Raw genomic sequence first — 16,805 nt, forward strand, 5'->3', positions numbered from 1 at the left:
TCTTATTAAAGTGGAACTGTATGACTGTAACGCAGAACTGGTTCTACCATACCCTGGAACTCGGGATCCACACCGATCTGGCTAATGAGAGTTTTCACTGTTAATATCCCTTTGCATATCACAACATGACCATTAGGCAACTGTTAGCATAGTGAACGTCAAATGAGCTTAAATAAGCTAGTGAGACATCATCTAACACTGATCTTAAACCCCAGCTTTAAATTGAAAAGCATGCGCAGTTGCTTAGCTAGGGATCTTTTCCAAGCACTACATTTTAAATTTATTGTTTCCTTATTGTTTGGCACAGTACAGAGGAGCCTTCTCCAGTAATAATTCTGTTTGCTAGGATTTTACTTGCTGGTGCTCCTGTTTAAACCATTTACGGAAACACAGAGATTTTGAGAGGTTTTGTGGCATCTAACCATTACCCACACACTTTATGGGAAGCATTAAATGTAAGGGTACAATCTTTTCAGTTTATTTATTTTCTCATTGCATGCTGTTCAGGTGATGTCTATTTCATTGACATAATCCTCACAGAATTGTGAAAGCTTCAAATACTGGGAAAATATTCACCAAGGAGCACATGCTCCTCCAAAGTGTAATGAATACTGTTTCAGCACAGAGAGGTTTAAATTATTTGGGAGAAAAAAAAAAAGGGGGGGGATGGGTGTTAAAGGACAAAACCCACGGATCCCCTTTCTCCTTACTCACTGCATTGGTTTCTATAGTAAACTAGCCAATGGGGAAAGTTGACATTTAGCAGAACTTTTATAAATATTCCCTTGTGTAAACTTCTTTCTAGTCTTAAGCAGCATGGAACACAGAAACAGGTGGAAATTTTTTTCTCCTAACATTAAATTTTTCACAGAAAACAACTTTCCACTATGAAAAGTGTAGCTTGTGCAGTTATTTAGATTTTCACTGAAGAAATATTTTAACTAAAGACAAACCTTTTTTCAACAGCCAGAATTTTCAACCGCAATTTAAACAACATTGCAAATTAAAACACTACACAATTTTCTCGTAACATGAGTAGTATACAGTTCTGCTATTAAGGGATTCTTAAGCATCACTGTTGCTAAAAAGTTTAAAAAAAAAAAAAAAGTAAGTAATTTCCAGGACCAATTAAACCATGGAAAAGTTTTTCCCATTAAATCATTATAACAGTTACATTCTTTAGGTTTTTTATTATTATTTAATATTTTTAAATCAGCATTTAAGCTTCTACAAATTTGGCCTTAGGGAACTGGATTTCAGGCATCTTAACTCTCATTGAAAAGTTCTCAACTCAAAAAGACCTGACGTTATAATACTGATCCTGGTAGCAAATACATTTCTGCGAGTTTCCTCCACAGCTACTAGCCTCACTGGCAATACTAAAAACTAAATATAAAACTAAAAATACTGGGAAGCAAGAAACAATTAAACAAAGAAAACATACAGGCAATTATTTTTAATAGTAGTAGTTGCAGATAAGAAAAGAATAGTCACAACAGGTTCCAAAAGAAATTACATTTTAACAAGGTGTCTCTTAAAATTACAGAACTGTTTAATTTCACTTCATCACATTTATGCATATAAAGATCATGGATAAATGCTTGCAGGACTTCTGTATTACATACAGAAATAAGACATGAGAAAAGCAGACTGTATTGTTGCATATTTTCTTCCCTCACTTCTTCTTCCTCCTTTACCTGATAGTTTTGGCTTAGTAGGTGGATGTACATGAATCTGCTTTTAGGTTTCTGGTTTGCCCTCCTTACCACCACTTATTGTTTCAATTTTTCATTCCCCTTCCTCCCTCTCCCATTATCAAACCAATATCCAGGATGAACTGTAATTTTAATCTGTGCCCCAAACAAGCTGGGCACACAGCAACACAGGCATCGAGCTTGCTGGAATATACGTTTTTATGGCATACAGGAATCACACAATGCGTTCAAAGGTCACACAATGCGTTCAAATACTCCAACCACCATTTTCATGGCTATATAAGGAAATTAGTCTTCAAGTAATCATACAATCGGGTATTATTACAGCAACCATGCAAATGATACGCCATAAGCACACCTTGATACTACATGAAACTAATTTGTACAGTTCAGAGGACCTCCATGCATCTAGACTGCATTTCCTCTGACCACCATATCAGCCTCTACAACATTAATATTTCACAGGTCATGAAGGCATCAAGAAATGCACTTAGTAAAGTCACTTGTGTCTACCTTCAAGAGACAGCTGAGATTTAACTGCAGTCATGCTAACCACATGGGAGGACATCTTATACATCCACAGAGTGGATAAGCCCCAAGAAGAACAGTAATTCTACCTCAGAAATAAACAGAAAGAGAGGGAATAAAAGTGCAATCCATGTACTTACTCTTGTGCCCTGGGACCTGCTGGTACAAGGCAAAGTCACTCAGTGTCTTAAATATATTGGCCTGCAGAGGCATGTGGTAAAGAAGCAATGAAAGCAAAAGAAGATAGAGGCCTGGGTGTGGAAGAATCGCGCAAGGGCGGGTGCAGAAGAATTGTGCAAGTCCATAGTGAGAGGACTGCTCAAGTGGGGAAAACTCAGGGAAAAATAAGGGAAGAATAAAAGATGGGTGGGAAAGGACTAATGTCAGCTTTGGCAGAAACCTTAGCAGTGCCACATATACTGTATTTAATACTTAGCTCTACCTGTCTGCATGAACTTCCCCAAGTTCTGCAATCTCTGCACACCTAACATTCATTTCACCAATACGAATGCTGCACCAGAAAAACAACATACAGAATGTCTCAAGGCATACTATTTCCACTAGTAATGAGTCACTCTCACTAGCAGGATAATATACCTGCTCCTCCTCCTGAAGGGTCAGGAGACATAAAAATATAAAATAATGGGACAAGGAAGAAACAGGGAGATGAATTAAGAGTTTATTGAGCTGCTTATCATGCATTCAACAAAAGCCAGGACCAAATTCAGGTGTTTCAGTTGGCATTTCCTTAGTGGGTTTGGGGAGTGGTAGGTTTTGAGAGTGCCCATAAAAAAGTTTTTATGGGGAGAATCTATGAGGCTTCTTACATCCTTGCAGCACAATGAAATTGTTATTCTGGGCAGTTTTATACGACCAAGACTTGATGACATGGTCAGAAGGCAGCAGATGGGCCTTTGCAACTGGGAAGGGAAATAAGTCTCTTAACTTCATTACCAGTGAAGAATGAGAAGCAGGAGGTGTCTTCAGTGAATTGATACTTTTAAAAAAAAAAAAAAGAGCCCCCCCCCAACTACATGTGTCGTAAATGCTTAAGGAAACTGCACCACAAATTTATATAGCATTCTACCTATGACAAATGAAAGCAGTTCTGCAATACCTATATTAATATGATCTCTCTGTTAACTCACAAGACTTTCAGGCAAAAGCGCTTTGTCTATCTCACTTATGGTTTAACTACAACAAAAAAAATCACCCTATGAGTCAATAAATTTATCATGTCTTTTAGGGCTGAAAGCTAAAGAATAATACAGATTTCTCAAACTCTCTTAAAATCCCAACAGCTATCTTGCTATCTTAAGTTAAACAGGGATGACACAAAAATTTTAACTCTACATCAAATTAGCCAGTTGTGCAATTTACACTTAGTATGATTGTTGTCTCAGGCTTGGAAGTTTACACTCAGAATGCTGTCTTCAACATTAAAGAGACTTAACTGAAACTGTACAAAATTGTGTTCCAAATAGCACTGATAACAAACCCCAGACATACTTAGTCTTCCTGGATCATTACTGTTATACTTAGCTAAACATGTAAAGCTACACAGTTTTTGCTTCCTTTCTAAGAATAATTATTGAAAGACTAATATTTATAAAATCAGCTGATAGAAAATATTGTAATACGTGTTTCAAAACAAGTGAAAATAAAAGTTACTCTTTATGAAGTTTCTCAAAGTATTCCAGGTCCTTCCCACATTAGCAACCTTTGAAAGGTCAGCAGAATTTTTAATGAAATGGCATACATTTATTTTGCAGATTAAAATAACAACCTACACATGAAAAATTAACAGGTTGCCCAAAAGCATCCATCTGAAATGAATCAGTAACTGAAATGCACATGCCCCCCACCGTGTTTTATATGCAAAAGATATAACCCCAGCACAATGGAAACAGGCAACAGAATTAAAGGCCTCCAACAGGATTTTATTTTAGCCTTCAGAATAATGCTAACACAAAGTTCATAAACAAGTACAGAAAGAGCTATACATCGTAATTAGAGAAAAAAAGCTCAAACTCCCCTTTCCTCTCACATACTCACGCTGCTATTTCTACTTACACACAACTCTCTTATTTTACCCTTTCATACTCTGGACTCTTGCAGACTTACTACACAGGTAGGTCCCACACGCGCGTGTCAGCAGCCTACGCTCACCAGCACATCCCAGGACAGCTACTAAAACGTATCTTCCGCACTAGAGTGAGGCAGCACATAACTCTCCGCACGCAGTATAATGTTTAAGTAGCCTTTTCCTGAAGACTTCTGGTACTTTAAGCACTTAAAGGCGCTCACATCCTCAAGAGGACATAAACAGATAGCAACATAGGCCATTCATTACCTACAAGGAGCAGCGTCGAGCCGGTGGGCTCTGAACCTCACCCTCCCGCCAACTAAGCGAGATAGACTAGTCCCTTCCTTCCACCCCACTCCCCCAGGCGCTGTGGAGAGGTAACACCGAGAACCAGCCACCAGCAACCAAAACGATCAATGACTCACTCTATCCACCCCTACCTGCCCAGCCGCCGGCTCCTTCACTGCCGCGGCACCCTCTGGGACCCGCCGCCACCTGCCACCGGCGGGGCGGGACAAGCGGCTGGGAAGCGCCGGCTGCCAATGGCAGGGCGGGTGGTGGCAGGGGCGGGCAGGGCCCAGGCGGGGTCACTTGGGGTCGTTCTGTGCCGCTGGTGGGATGCGTATAGGATCAGATACAGCCGGATGTTGCTGAGCTTGCGGCTGTGCGCTCCCTGCGGGGTCGCAGGGCGCCGGGGCACCCCGAGAGTGTCGCCGTGTCCGGCCCGGGGGAGCAGTGAGCTGTAGCGAGTCCTCTGGCGGGGCTTTCTTATTCCGCACCGAAGTTTCTCCTCGCCACCCCTCAACACGGGGCCGCTCCCCACCCTCTCTTTAAGCAACCGTGAAAACTGCGGCAGTTTTCCCCGCGGCTATGCGCTACGAGTTCCCCGGAGTCGTGGCTAGTGCTGAGGCTGTGGCTCCCGGCTGCCCCTCGGTGGCGCGGCTCGGCGGGGTCTGTTTGGCCGTTGTTGGCTTGCCACCGGTGTGTGCACTGCCCCGCGGAGAAGATCCCTGCCGCGGCAGCGAGGGCTGCATAGGAGCCCGCTAGAAACCGACCGCATAGCCGCCGTGACCGCTCTCTCGTGTGGTGACGAAGCGGTTAAACCTCAGCAGCACCGCGGATCCGCGCACCGCCCTCTCGACAACGGAGGAGGTTTGGGTTCCGCCGGACGCCGTCGTGCAGTTCCCGCCTCACCGGCGCGCGGCCTGTTTCAAAGCGGGAGCCATGGCCGAGCAGGGCCTGGAGATGGCCTCCATGATCCCGGCGCTGCGGGAGCTGGCCAGGTAGGGTGGACCCAGCTCCCGCTTCGCAGGGCTTGTGGGGCGGGGGGGGTTCCGCTGTGCTGGAGGAAGCGCCCCCGGCCTCTTCATCAGTGTGTGGCCCAGGGAGATGAGAAAAGTAGGTTCCTTCCTCACGGCTGTGAGAGGACTTCTGAGTCTGCGGTCTTCCCTCATCCTCGTCGCCGTGTTCTCCTGCCACCGGCACGTGTGGTTCCCTCCCTCCCTCACGAGTGATGCTGGTACCTCCTGGTGGGAGAGGCGTGTGGGCCTGCATGGCACCCAGCCTGCTGGTGGTTTCCCTTGTGTTTGCACTGTGGTTTCACTGAGGATTAAAAGAGCTTGACAAATGCCTGGCTCTAAAGTTTTAATGGCAACATCAAGACAAGTGTTGTTTTGTAGTAGGCAGCTAGGTGACTTGGAGATACAATTGCATGTTGAAGGTCTGACCTGACAAGAGCTAGCTGCTATCTTAGTCACGTGAACAGTTGCTATTGACACCTCTTGTCCAGGGTACTGGTAGCTAAGCAGTTGAATAATTTCGGTTAATTCCAAAAGTGAAAGGCGTTCTTAATTCTGTTTCTTTCTGCACCAGAGCTGGGTTGTTGCTCTGTAGTAGTATGCAAGTAAATCTCATAGTCTACCCTCTGGATTTAATATGTATTGAAGATAATTGTGTAACAAAATAAAATTATCTTCATCACTTCATAAAACTTTGTACTTCTGAAGAATAAGGAGGAGGAGGCAATACATTGGTTATTAAAACAAATTTGCATTTATTTTTAAAGACTTCTAGAATAAAAAGTCAGCATTTAACATCTTGTGGTTGAGGTAGGCTTCAGTTATTTAGTAATTTAGTAATTTTAAATGGATAATGTCAATATAATGTACTTTTAATTTTAGTGCTAGTCCAGAAGAATACAATACAGTTGTGCAGAAACCAAGACAAATACTCTGCCAGTTCATTGACAGAATTCTCACAGATGTAGATGTTGGTAAGCATTACATCACTGTCTTTTAATATAATAATCTGCTTTATGGTTTATGTAATTCCTGCCAAAAAAAAGTTACAAGTTTCATTTCAAGAAAGGTTTAGTAGTTGTATGCAATACTACTTATGACTTATCTTTTAATAACTTCCATGATGAAGAATTTGTTATTAAGATGTGAAGTAACTTAAGCCAAAAAAAAAAAAAGTGGGGATATGTAGCACAGGGTTGTGTGAATATAAGTGCTCACAACACTGAAAATCAGGAGTAATGTGATTGTTCATTGAGTAGTATAGCTTGCGAGTCTTAGAGTCTTTAAGAATTGAAATACTTTGATGTAAACAGCTTTATTTTCAGTTTTACTATTCTAGCAAATTGGTACTCCTTAAATCATGATAAGGTTCCAGTTATTACCAACAACAATTTGGTAATTATAAAATTCATATACTACAAAATTACCATTTGTAGTTATCTGTACATTTGCATAAGGGAGAATCAGAGTAAGAGTAACTGTTTCCCAAATACAATTTTATGTAGCTGTCTTGGTAAGACAGATGTTTTGTCTAGTGAATTGATCAATTTCAGTATCACACAAGTTACTCTATAGATGATGTTTATTAATTCTAGATGATGTTTGTTAATTCTCTTATAGTACTGAAAGGGAAGGCTATAAAAACAAAAAGGCAATCTGCTTTAAATACTGCTTTTGAATGCATAAGTGTTGTATTTTGTCATTACCTTGGAACTTCTCTGATTAATTCCTATCTGAATCTGCGATAGTTTCCTTGTTGTGGTAACTAACCATGTGGAATTTGGAAAATGTGTTTCAGATACCTGCTTCAATGGAGCTGTACAGCAGCATTAGATATGCTTAGTATTTTACCAAACTTTCTGATTGAGTAAGCTGAACTTACGATTTTAAAATTTGTATTTCTTGGAGATTTGGAACAACTTTAGGGTGGTGTTTTTCTACCAAGATCATAAACCTAGGGAAAATTGATTAAAATTTAATGCTAACTATTTGCTATTCTTCACTTGTCAAACAGTTGGATATAAGCTGAATAATTTATATGCATACAGTTTGGTGTTGCATAGAAGGCTTACAGTATGCGCAACGTCATGCTCATGGATTGATAAGGCACTCTCCTAATGGATAATTATGCAAGTTTGATGCCATACCATAGTATTTTATATTAAAAATGTCTTCTTCCTCTTTAGGTGTGAACAAACTTTATGAAGTTGACTTATTGCAATGCTAATTTAGAAATGTCTTTTTTTTTGTTTTTTGGTTTGTTTTTTTTTTAAGTTGCTTTGGAACTGATTAAGAAATTAGATTCACAGCCCAGTTCTGTAATGTTGCTTGACTTTATTCAACATATTATGAAATCTTCCCCGCTTATGTTTGTAAATGTGGATGGAAATCAGGAGGAAACTGAAAGCGGTTGCATTGGTGAGTTTGTTGAAAATGTTTATGTTGAAGCTTGATATTTTCAGGACTCAGCTTTTCTGACAGTAGGAACATACAAAAGAACAAAAAACGGGAAAGGGGCAGATTCATAAGTTCCGCATTACATATTTATAAGTAAGTTAATGTTATGATAGACTTTTAATATGTGAAATGATTTGCACTTGTGATAATGAAAATTCATCAGGAGAGAGTTTGACCTTATTCATTACCATTGCTTAGTGCAACTACCTGGCTCATGTTGATGAGGTATTCTGTACATGCGATTGTTGACCACAGTTGTTAGGTTTTCTGACAGAGGAAAATGTCTGAAACTATCCAGTATAAAATGTCTGCCAGGGTTTTTATTTAGTTGGTTTTCCCCACCTGCCCTGCATCCCACCCCATTTTCTTCTTTTTCAATAAGATCTGCTGAAGAAATGTCCCAGTGAGGCTCTGTTTACAAGACCTACACTCATTTATCTCAAGGAATTTTCTTTTGCTTTACTTATCAGAAACCTGCTTTCAGAGAGGTCCTTATAATAGGAGGGTTGGGATTTTTTTTTATTCATTTTCTGTTCACTGTTTCTTTTTTTATTGTCCTAGAATTTAGCAACTGGATCATAACAAGGCTTCTCCGAATTGCTGCAACTCCAAACTGTGACATGTTGCACAAGAACATTTGTGATGTCATTTGCTCTTTACTTTTTCTGTTTAAAATGAAAAGTTGCTCCATTTTTGAAGTACTAACAAAAGACTTGCTGCAGCTTTTCCAAGACTTGATCTTCTTGCATGAAAGAGATGCACAGAAACACCTCTGGGGAGATGGACTTGTCTGGCCAGTGACTGTAAAGAGATTTTCAAGCAATGCAAGTGACAATGTGGGATATTTAAGACTGGCGCCATTACAGCTGCTGGGTATGCCCAATGTGGAATGTTTGGAAATTATATTAATGTCTATTCTGACAGATATTGTTGCAGATGTGTTTTTTGTAAGACAAGATACTGTTCTCTGGGGAATAGGCTGCTCCCTGTTGGAGTGTGGCAGTCCAAAGGTTAAAGTTTTGGCAGTGAAGTTCTTAGTAAAATTAATTCACTTAGGAGGACCTCCAGAACAGCTGGCTAGTGTTTTCTTCACAGTCTTTTTTGAAATTCTGCAATCAGCACTTGAAATGGATGCTGACAAATCAGAACTCTTTGGAGAACCACTCTTTCTGTTGGTGAGGACGTTGTTGCCTTTTGAAGCAGATTCTTACAAAAATATTGAACCTGTCTACTTAAATATGTTACTAGAGAAGCTCTGTGCATTGTTTGAAGATAATGGGTTTAGGTGCCTTCAGTCTGAAAAGCTGAAAGCTGCTTTTTGCCATATACTGCAATATTTCCTGGAGTTCGTTCCAACTGGCTATGAATCGGCCTTGCAAGTAAGAAAAGTCCGTGTCAGTACCATATGCAGAATTTTTGTGGGTGTGCTTGGAACTCAGGAAGACCAAGAGGTAGGTTAATTTTTAACATTGTAGTTATCATGTAAACAGATCATGTGCAAAACCCTGCATCTGTGCCAAGAAAAAAATTTAGGAAATACTATTTTTAATTGCAGAATTAGATTGACACTCTTTGTTTCTCAGCTGTTTTGCATATTTGCAGAGCTCAGAATGTCCAACAGAGTTGGATGTACCTGGACCTTGTTTTTCAAGTGTATCAAACTATTGAGAAGCTGTGCAGGCACAAGGGTCTGTCTGTAATCATAGCATAAAATGGGGGTAAGGAACAGAGTATGTTCACATAATGGTAGCTTTGCATTTCCTTTCTGAGCCGCTCTTACTTTCTAACCATATACTTTTAGTCATACTTGTTGGGGACAGAAAGAAATTTTTGAATTAAAACAGTCATAGAATAGTTTGGGCTGGAAGGGACCTTTAAGTATAGTCCAACCCTACTGCAGTGAGCTGGGACGTATTGAACTAGATCAGGTTGCTCAGAGCTCTGTCCAACCTGACCTTGAATATTTCCAGGAACGGGGTCATCTACCACCTCTGGGCAACCTGTTCCAGTGTGTCATCACCATCATAAAAAATTTCTTCCCTTATGTCCGATCTAAATCTACCCTCTTTTATTTAAAAACCCTAATGAAGTGTTAGTAATGAGATGTTGATATGCTGAGTATTCTCGCTATCCTGTACGTCCACATGCATATCATATATGTTGTCTCTTAAGCTTAGTGTGTCTGTCTTGATGGCTTTGTTAGCAAGGTATTATGGAAAGAATAGCCAAATAGCTGAACAAGCTGCATCCTGTCTGGTAGGAATGCAGGAAAATGCATGGCTTATGAGAGTTTAAGTCTTGTAATTAAGATTTTTAAACAGAAAGGTTTTATGAACTTTGCCATTTTATATTTTAAGTTAGAAACAGTAATATCATGTCTTCAAGAAGTAAGTCACGGAAGTAAGACATCACGATACCTCTGTTGTTTGTCCATCCCAGTATCTGGTCAGTCCACTTTATACAGCACTAAAAACGCAAACAGAAGAAATTTTTCAGGAGCTGCATCAGAACCAACTAGATACTTCTGATACTGATGGGTGGAGCAGCAGCAGTGATGAAGTTCCAGAGAAAAGACGACGACTAAGCCTATCAACAAAACATCCAAAGAAATCATCTACACCAGTCATGTATGACACTTACTCAGTAACTACTTTTATAGTAATTTAGCTAGTGAATAACAAATAACAACTATTTTGAGGTAGTTTCTTCTTCACATCTGCATTGAAAGATCTTCTGGGAAAAGAGTTAAATTATGTTTTGAAGGATCAGAGTCTACAGATTATTTTTAAGCCAACCTTCCACTAATGAGAATGTATTTTTTATGTGTTCACTGCGAATTACTTTAATTTTTAACCACTAAGAACAGCTGAGAGAATACATACATAATTGTGTATGTGGCTGTGCTGGTGCACTGAATATGCTTAACGCAGGTCTAGTTAAGTCAGATTGTTCTCAGATGGACAAAGCCAGTTCTCTCAGCCTCTGCTTGTACTTCAGCTCTCTGATTATCTTGGACTTACTCCAGTGTGTTGATCTATTTGTTGTGTCTGGGCACTCAAAAGTGGTTCTGGCATGCTGTACTCCAGGTGTGGGCTCATGGTCGGCATTCAGCCCAGTATGTAGTTGACATTCTCTGCAACAAGGTCACGCTGTTCTTATATTCCACTATTCCAGAAGTCCACCAGGTCATTTTCTCTAAAACCACTTGCTAGCCAGTTTTACCTGTTCTGTTGCACAGGGTTTTCTTGAGCCAGTTGCAAGGCTTGTCATATTTCTCTGTTGACCTTCATGAGGTTCTTGCCAGCCTTGATTTCCAGCCTGTTAAGGTCCTCCAATTAAGCTCTCCTATCCACCTGTCTATCCTTCTATCTCCTTCTATCTACCTGTGTCTTTGTAGAAAGAAATGAAGTTAGTGTAGCATGGCTTGCCTTGGTAAATATATTCTGGCTGTTCCCAGTCACCTTCTTCTTCCTCATGTGGCTAGAAATGAGTTCAAGTGAGACTTGTTTTCATAACCTTCCTAGGGTCTGAGATTAGTATGGCAGGCCTATAGTTACTTGGATCCTCCTTTTTGCCTTTCTGGAAATGACTGCCATGTTTGCCTATTTATAGTCATCAGAAACAACCCTGGTCACCATGATCTTCCAAGGAATGTAGAGTTGTATCTTTGTAGCCTTTCAGATAAGTCTGATTTGCATCATACTTTAATTTAGAGTTAGTATCTCATTCTCCCAAAGAGCACATTTAAGCTAAAGCTTTGTTTGGTATTTTCCTAATCCTGTATCCAACACAGATTATCACTGGGTTTGCTATGATAATGTATCTTTTATGTGGGGAAAAAAAAAAAGAAGTGTTGGAAAATAATTAATATGGTCAAATTACAGACTTAGCCCTGTAAACATGAGATTGAAGAGCACTCTATGGAATGCTGTCATGAAGAAAGCTGCATCCTTAATATTTATCCTCGAGGAAGAAATTCCGACAGCAGATATTCTTCAGACTGTAGAAGGGATTGCTGTAATTCTGCGACTAGCTGCTTTGTGCATAGTTCATTGTTCTCCCCCAACAAATTCTACCAGGTAAATGTACCAAGATGAAACCATGAGACCAATAGTTTCTTGTAACTGTTGTTACGACTTGTGTAGATTACTTTAATGCTGGTATATGTATCAGGACAAGTATTGGATAAGTCCTTTATGTTTTGAAATACATTTTAATAGTAACTTTGCTTACAAGCAATACAACATTAAATGTTTATAGTCTGTTGCACTGATCATATGATTTCTGTTTTTAACAGTGTAGATCATAAAGTAAGTCATCTGTGTAACTCTGACAAATGTAAGAATACTCAGAGCTCCTCAGATTCGGTGATGAATATTCAGTTCACATGGATTTCCTCTGATTTTATCGCAAGAGTAGTGAAAGTCTGCAGAAATCTGTTAGAGGCTGCTATGCAGATTGCTAACCTAGAACAAGTGATTGACAGAATAGTGAAAATCTTTGATGCTTTGCTATATGCACAAGGTGAGAAATCCTTTAAACTACTGTGTCTTTTATTGGATTTGTGAATTAGAAAAGCATTTGACTAAATTGGTCTGTTTGTAGTAGAGGTACTGAAATTCTAGATGTTGTGCTAGAGCTCCAATCCCAGTACAAAATTAAATAATAATAAAAACCGTTTATTCCCCATTTAAAAGCTTCCGTTGCATTCCCTTTTGAACGTGATTTACTAGTCTTTGTTCTTCTGTTGATCCTGGCCAGAACAAAAGACATCATGGGGATAAGGGATATGTGTAAGAAAGAAACAAACTTTTAGCATTTATTTATAACATTTTAGCCTCATTTATCATTGTATGTGTAAAATGTAGGATATTAACGTGGGAATAGAAAGAATGACTTTTGTTGATAGAAAAAAAAAACAAAACCATTGTGTAGCAAATGAACATAAAATGGGCATCTGTTTTATGAACTATGCAGAGCTGTGAAAGTACCATATTTTTTATTCCTCCTGTAGTGAAAATTCCACTGAGTGATCAGATTCTTGATAATTTATGTGGGTTGCTGTCTCTGCCCTGGATTTACAGCCATCCTGATGATTGTTCTTTTAAACCATCTACTTTTGGGTTTGATCCTCTAGTTTTGAGTCAAAAAACTGCACAGAGTTTCTGTAAGTATGTTAAAGTATGTAAACCCTAATTTTCCTTTAGAACAATCATTCCAGAGAGATATTTTCTTCACCCTCATGTGATTGATGGCATTGTAAGTTAAAATCAAGTAATTATCTGTTTATTTTGATTGTTTTGTTTTGTTTTTTTCTCTTTAGCACCCAAAACTCAGTCACATTGTGTGTTCCTTCTGTCTCTCTTCCCAAGAAGTATTTGGCTGGATTGGAGAAAATCCATTTATCACTGGGCATTAAAAAGTCCCCATGAAGTAATTCGGGCTACTTGTGTTAAAGGATTCTCTCTCCTGCTTCATCCACCAAGTGTACAGTCCTCCAGTATGATTCCTAAAGCTCTTTTGTATGTATTAATGTTGATTTTGCATCTTCATGTGAGAAGAAAAGCAGAAAAATGAGAAATGTAGTATAAGCATACAAATGTTTATTTCATCCAGAATTTGCTAGATACCAATTTCAGGAATCATAAGCTATCAACAGGATAGGTGTAAGTGATGGTGTCTGTATGGTAGAATCGTGTTTGCTTACCATGTCAGCATACAAGTTACTTCACTACTTGTGAAGATCCCAATTTAAATTAAGGACAGGAAAGGAGGTATCGTGTTAGTTAAATGCATGTGATATTTGTCAATATGTTTCTTAAAACCTTTAAAATTTCTCTGCCTTTTGTATATATGCTTTGGTGTCTTCCGTCATATTGTGTCTTGTCTTCAGTTTCTTTATAACATGCAGGACTCACTGTGCCCAGTGCTACTTCAGATGTTTAATAGAACTTGAAGGTAATCTGATAAGGAAAAATATAATTTAGTGGACAGGTCTTTAAATTGGCCTGATAATACTTTCAGTATAGTTGGAGAATTCAGACAATGTAGAGATACAAATTTCTATGAAAATGATCTATTAAAATGAGTTCATTTTTGTTTCCATTTCAGAAATCTAATTAAAGATGAGTCTGAGCTAGTCAAGGAGGCTTGTGCTGCTATAGTTGGGAAATTGTCTTGCTGTCTTTCTGGTACATTCAGTGTGCAACCTTCCTCAGTAGACTCTGCTATAAAGCAGGTTACTTACGATATTTTATGTAGCAGCCTTTCTGTGAGTTCTGCTCATGGAAAGACTTGTTCCGTGCAAGCCAGTGTTTTCAAGCCATTTCTTAATCTCCTCGAGAACAAAGTATCCAGTTCAGTAAAGCTAGGTACGTAACTTTATTAACATTTTGCACTTCTGCATGTGGTACTAAGTCACTTCTTCTGTACCTTTCTCTATTCCTTTTTTTCTGTGTAGGTTTTTTTTTATACCCGTAGTGGTGCTTGAAATGTTCTGTTTCAGTTGATAATCACTGCTAAGGGTTGATGCAGTCATTGATATTATTTTTAAACTACCTTGCCTTAATTTTGGTCTGTGTGCATATATAGAAATGTATAATATTTGATAAAATCTGAATTTTAAATATCTTGTCTGGTTTGACAATACTTACTCTTTTGAAAAAAAAAAAATACAGGATGCTTTATGGCTTACTTGCATCACTGCTTTGTGAATCAAAAAAAAAAATACTTTTTTTTAAGCATTAAAAAGACTTTTTCCTGTCTACTAGCATTTATAGAAAACATACCTCATCTTTGTAAGCATCTGGATTTTAACACTGATGAGTCCAGTGTGAAAGTTCTTGTTGGGTCTTTATTAAATCTAATGGAAGATCCAGACAAAGATGTAAGACTGGCTTTCAGTGGCTGCATAAAGAACATACTGGAATCCTTGGACTCTGAAGAAGGATTCATAAAAGAGGTGAATTTTTTTCTTTTTGTTGTTGTTTTTGCTAACTTACTATGGGTTTTATTTCACCAATGTCATGTCCTGAAGTTATTTGTTTTGGTTTGGTGTTTGTGTGTTCCAGCTGTTTGTTTCAAGAATGAAAGAAGCCTATACAAATGCCAAAATATCAAGAAATAATGAGCTTAAAGATACCTTGATTCTCACAACAGGAGATATTGGAAGGTATTTTGTATAGTATCTTCAAAATTGCAAAGTCGTGCCAGTTTGTGATGCGGAGTAACTTTTGTCGAGTGTAAATGTAAGATTAAATTACTTGTTCTAAAGTCAGCTTTTGTTCAGAGTCCTTTTCAGCTGTCCTAAGCTGTTTATTCATATGGAACAACATTCTTCTTCCCCGTCATAGGAAGTACAGATAAGATATGCAAATAAAATAAGTCACTTTGCATTAGGATAGTTGTATATTCTTAAGTAATTTTATTAACGCTGTGATTCTTTTTCCTTATTAATTGTTTTTCTTCTGTTTACTTTGTAAGGGCATCAAGAGGAGATTTGGTACCCTTTGCCCTCTTGCATTTGTTACACTGTTTGTTGTCAAAGTCAGCTTCTGTGGCTGGAGCAGCATACACAGAGATTCGATCCCTGGCAGCCACAAAGTCCGTAAAATTGCAAGCTTTTTTCAGTCAGTACAAGAAACCTATCTGTCAGGTAAAAAGAAGAGTTGGTGGTTTAGAAAGGCATATGTTTAGGTTATTTTTGTCTTTTGAAAATGGTGTTAAAGGTAAAAATTACAGTATTTTACAAAGTGAAATCTTCCAGGACAAGGAAAAGATGATAAAAAAAAAACCCAAACCCACAAACATTTGGGAAGAAATGGGAAATTTTTGACTTTGTCATGATCTTCTCCCCTCAACAGTGTTGCCTTTTCTTGTTTTTTGTTTCCCCTACTTACTGTCCTTCTGAAATAATGGCACTATATAGTTTATAGTTTCTTTCATTGTGTGGTACCATTGCCAAAAGAGATTGTGATTTAAAATTGGGATTGAAGTCAATGTTTTATGAGCATAATACTGACATGATTGATTTGTTCTTTTCTTATACCCACTACCTAAAAACAGAAGTTCTGTTTGTAAGAAAATTATCAAAAGCAGACTTTTCTAATTTTGAATATTTTTTTAATTCAGTGTCTGAATCCCAGGTTGCAAAATTAAATGCAGGTATTAAGTGGATGATAATCCAGTTCTATTGCAAAGTAATAATCATAGATCTATCTGCGATAAATGAGTAATAATAACAGATGCATAGAAAGAGGAGCAAAACTCTTGTATTTATTTTTAGGGAGAGCAAGCAAGGGGGAAATAAGACTAAATACAGATTTCCTTTTGCTTAGTTTCTAGTGGAATCACTGCACTCCAGCCAGATGGCAGTATTGAGTGCTCCATGCCCGGGTAACGAGCTACAGAAGCAAACAGCTGCTCACCAGAGGGAAATAGCTCTGGACATGTTATCTGAGATTGCAAGTGTATTTGATTTTCCAGATCTAAATCGCTTTCTTTCAGTAAGTTGGTCACTTATTTTCACTGTTGATTTGTGTGTGTGGTCTCTTGTGGACTTCTCTTTCAGTCGCCAGTTCTGCTGTGATTGTCAGAAGTCTGATGTTTTTACTCTAGTTGCTATTGTTTGTTGTAATACAGTGTATTTTGGGATTGCTGCAACTGGGAACTCAAATACAGAGGAACAATTTTAACAAGGAATTACAGGGATGTCAACAGTGC

At 38.6% G+C, this 16,805-nt stretch overlaps 2 protein-coding genes across 2 annotated transcripts in view; one reads left to right on the plus strand and one right to left on the minus strand.

Moving 5' to 3' along the window:
- Nucleotides 1–4,869, minus strand: part of PLS1 (plastin 1) — a 51,612-nt gene extending 46,743 nt beyond the window's left edge. Inside the window, exon 1 of the mRNA XM_061452904.1 lies at nt 4,770–4,869. The gene's annotated coding sequence lies outside the window, so the exon portion shown is untranslated. The remainder of the gene's footprint in view (nt 1–4,769) is intronic.
- A 574-nt stretch (nt 4,870–5,443) lies between these two features.
- Nucleotides 5,444–16,805, plus strand: part of ATR (ATR serine/threonine kinase) — a 41,717-nt gene continuing 30,355 nt past the window's right edge. The window contains exons 1-14 of the mRNA XM_061452905.1: nt 5,444–5,612; nt 6,510–6,601; nt 7,902–8,045; nt 8,646–9,535; nt 10,524–10,711; nt 11,969–12,163; nt 12,382–12,608; nt 13,099–13,251; nt 13,408–13,606; nt 14,196–14,455; nt 14,855–15,045; nt 15,155–15,255; nt 15,567–15,738; nt 16,421–16,588. Coding sequence (XP_061308889.1) covers nt 5,554–5,612; nt 6,510–6,601; nt 7,902–8,045; nt 8,646–9,535; nt 10,524–10,711; nt 11,969–12,163; nt 12,382–12,608; nt 13,099–13,251; nt 13,408–13,606; nt 14,196–14,455; nt 14,855–15,045; nt 15,155–15,255; nt 15,567–15,738; nt 16,421–16,588 — 3,039 coding nt within the window. The 5' untranslated portion in view covers nt 5,444–5,553. The remainder of the gene's footprint in view (nt 5,613–6,509; nt 6,602–7,901; nt 8,046–8,645; nt 9,536–10,523; nt 10,712–11,968; nt 12,164–12,381; nt 12,609–13,098; nt 13,252–13,407; nt 13,607–14,195; nt 14,456–14,854; nt 15,046–15,154; nt 15,256–15,566; nt 15,739–16,420; nt 16,589–16,805) is intronic.

Source organism: Pezoporus flaviventris, unplaced genomic scaffold (genome assembly GCF_033815535.1).
Source record: "Pezoporus flaviventris isolate CSIRO_AGI_PZ_B2104156 unplaced genomic scaffold, CSIRO_AGI_Pfla_v1 ptg000013l, whole genome shotgun sequence".
NCBI lineage: Eukaryota > Metazoa > Chordata > Aves > Psittaciformes > Psittacidae > Pezoporus > Pezoporus flaviventris.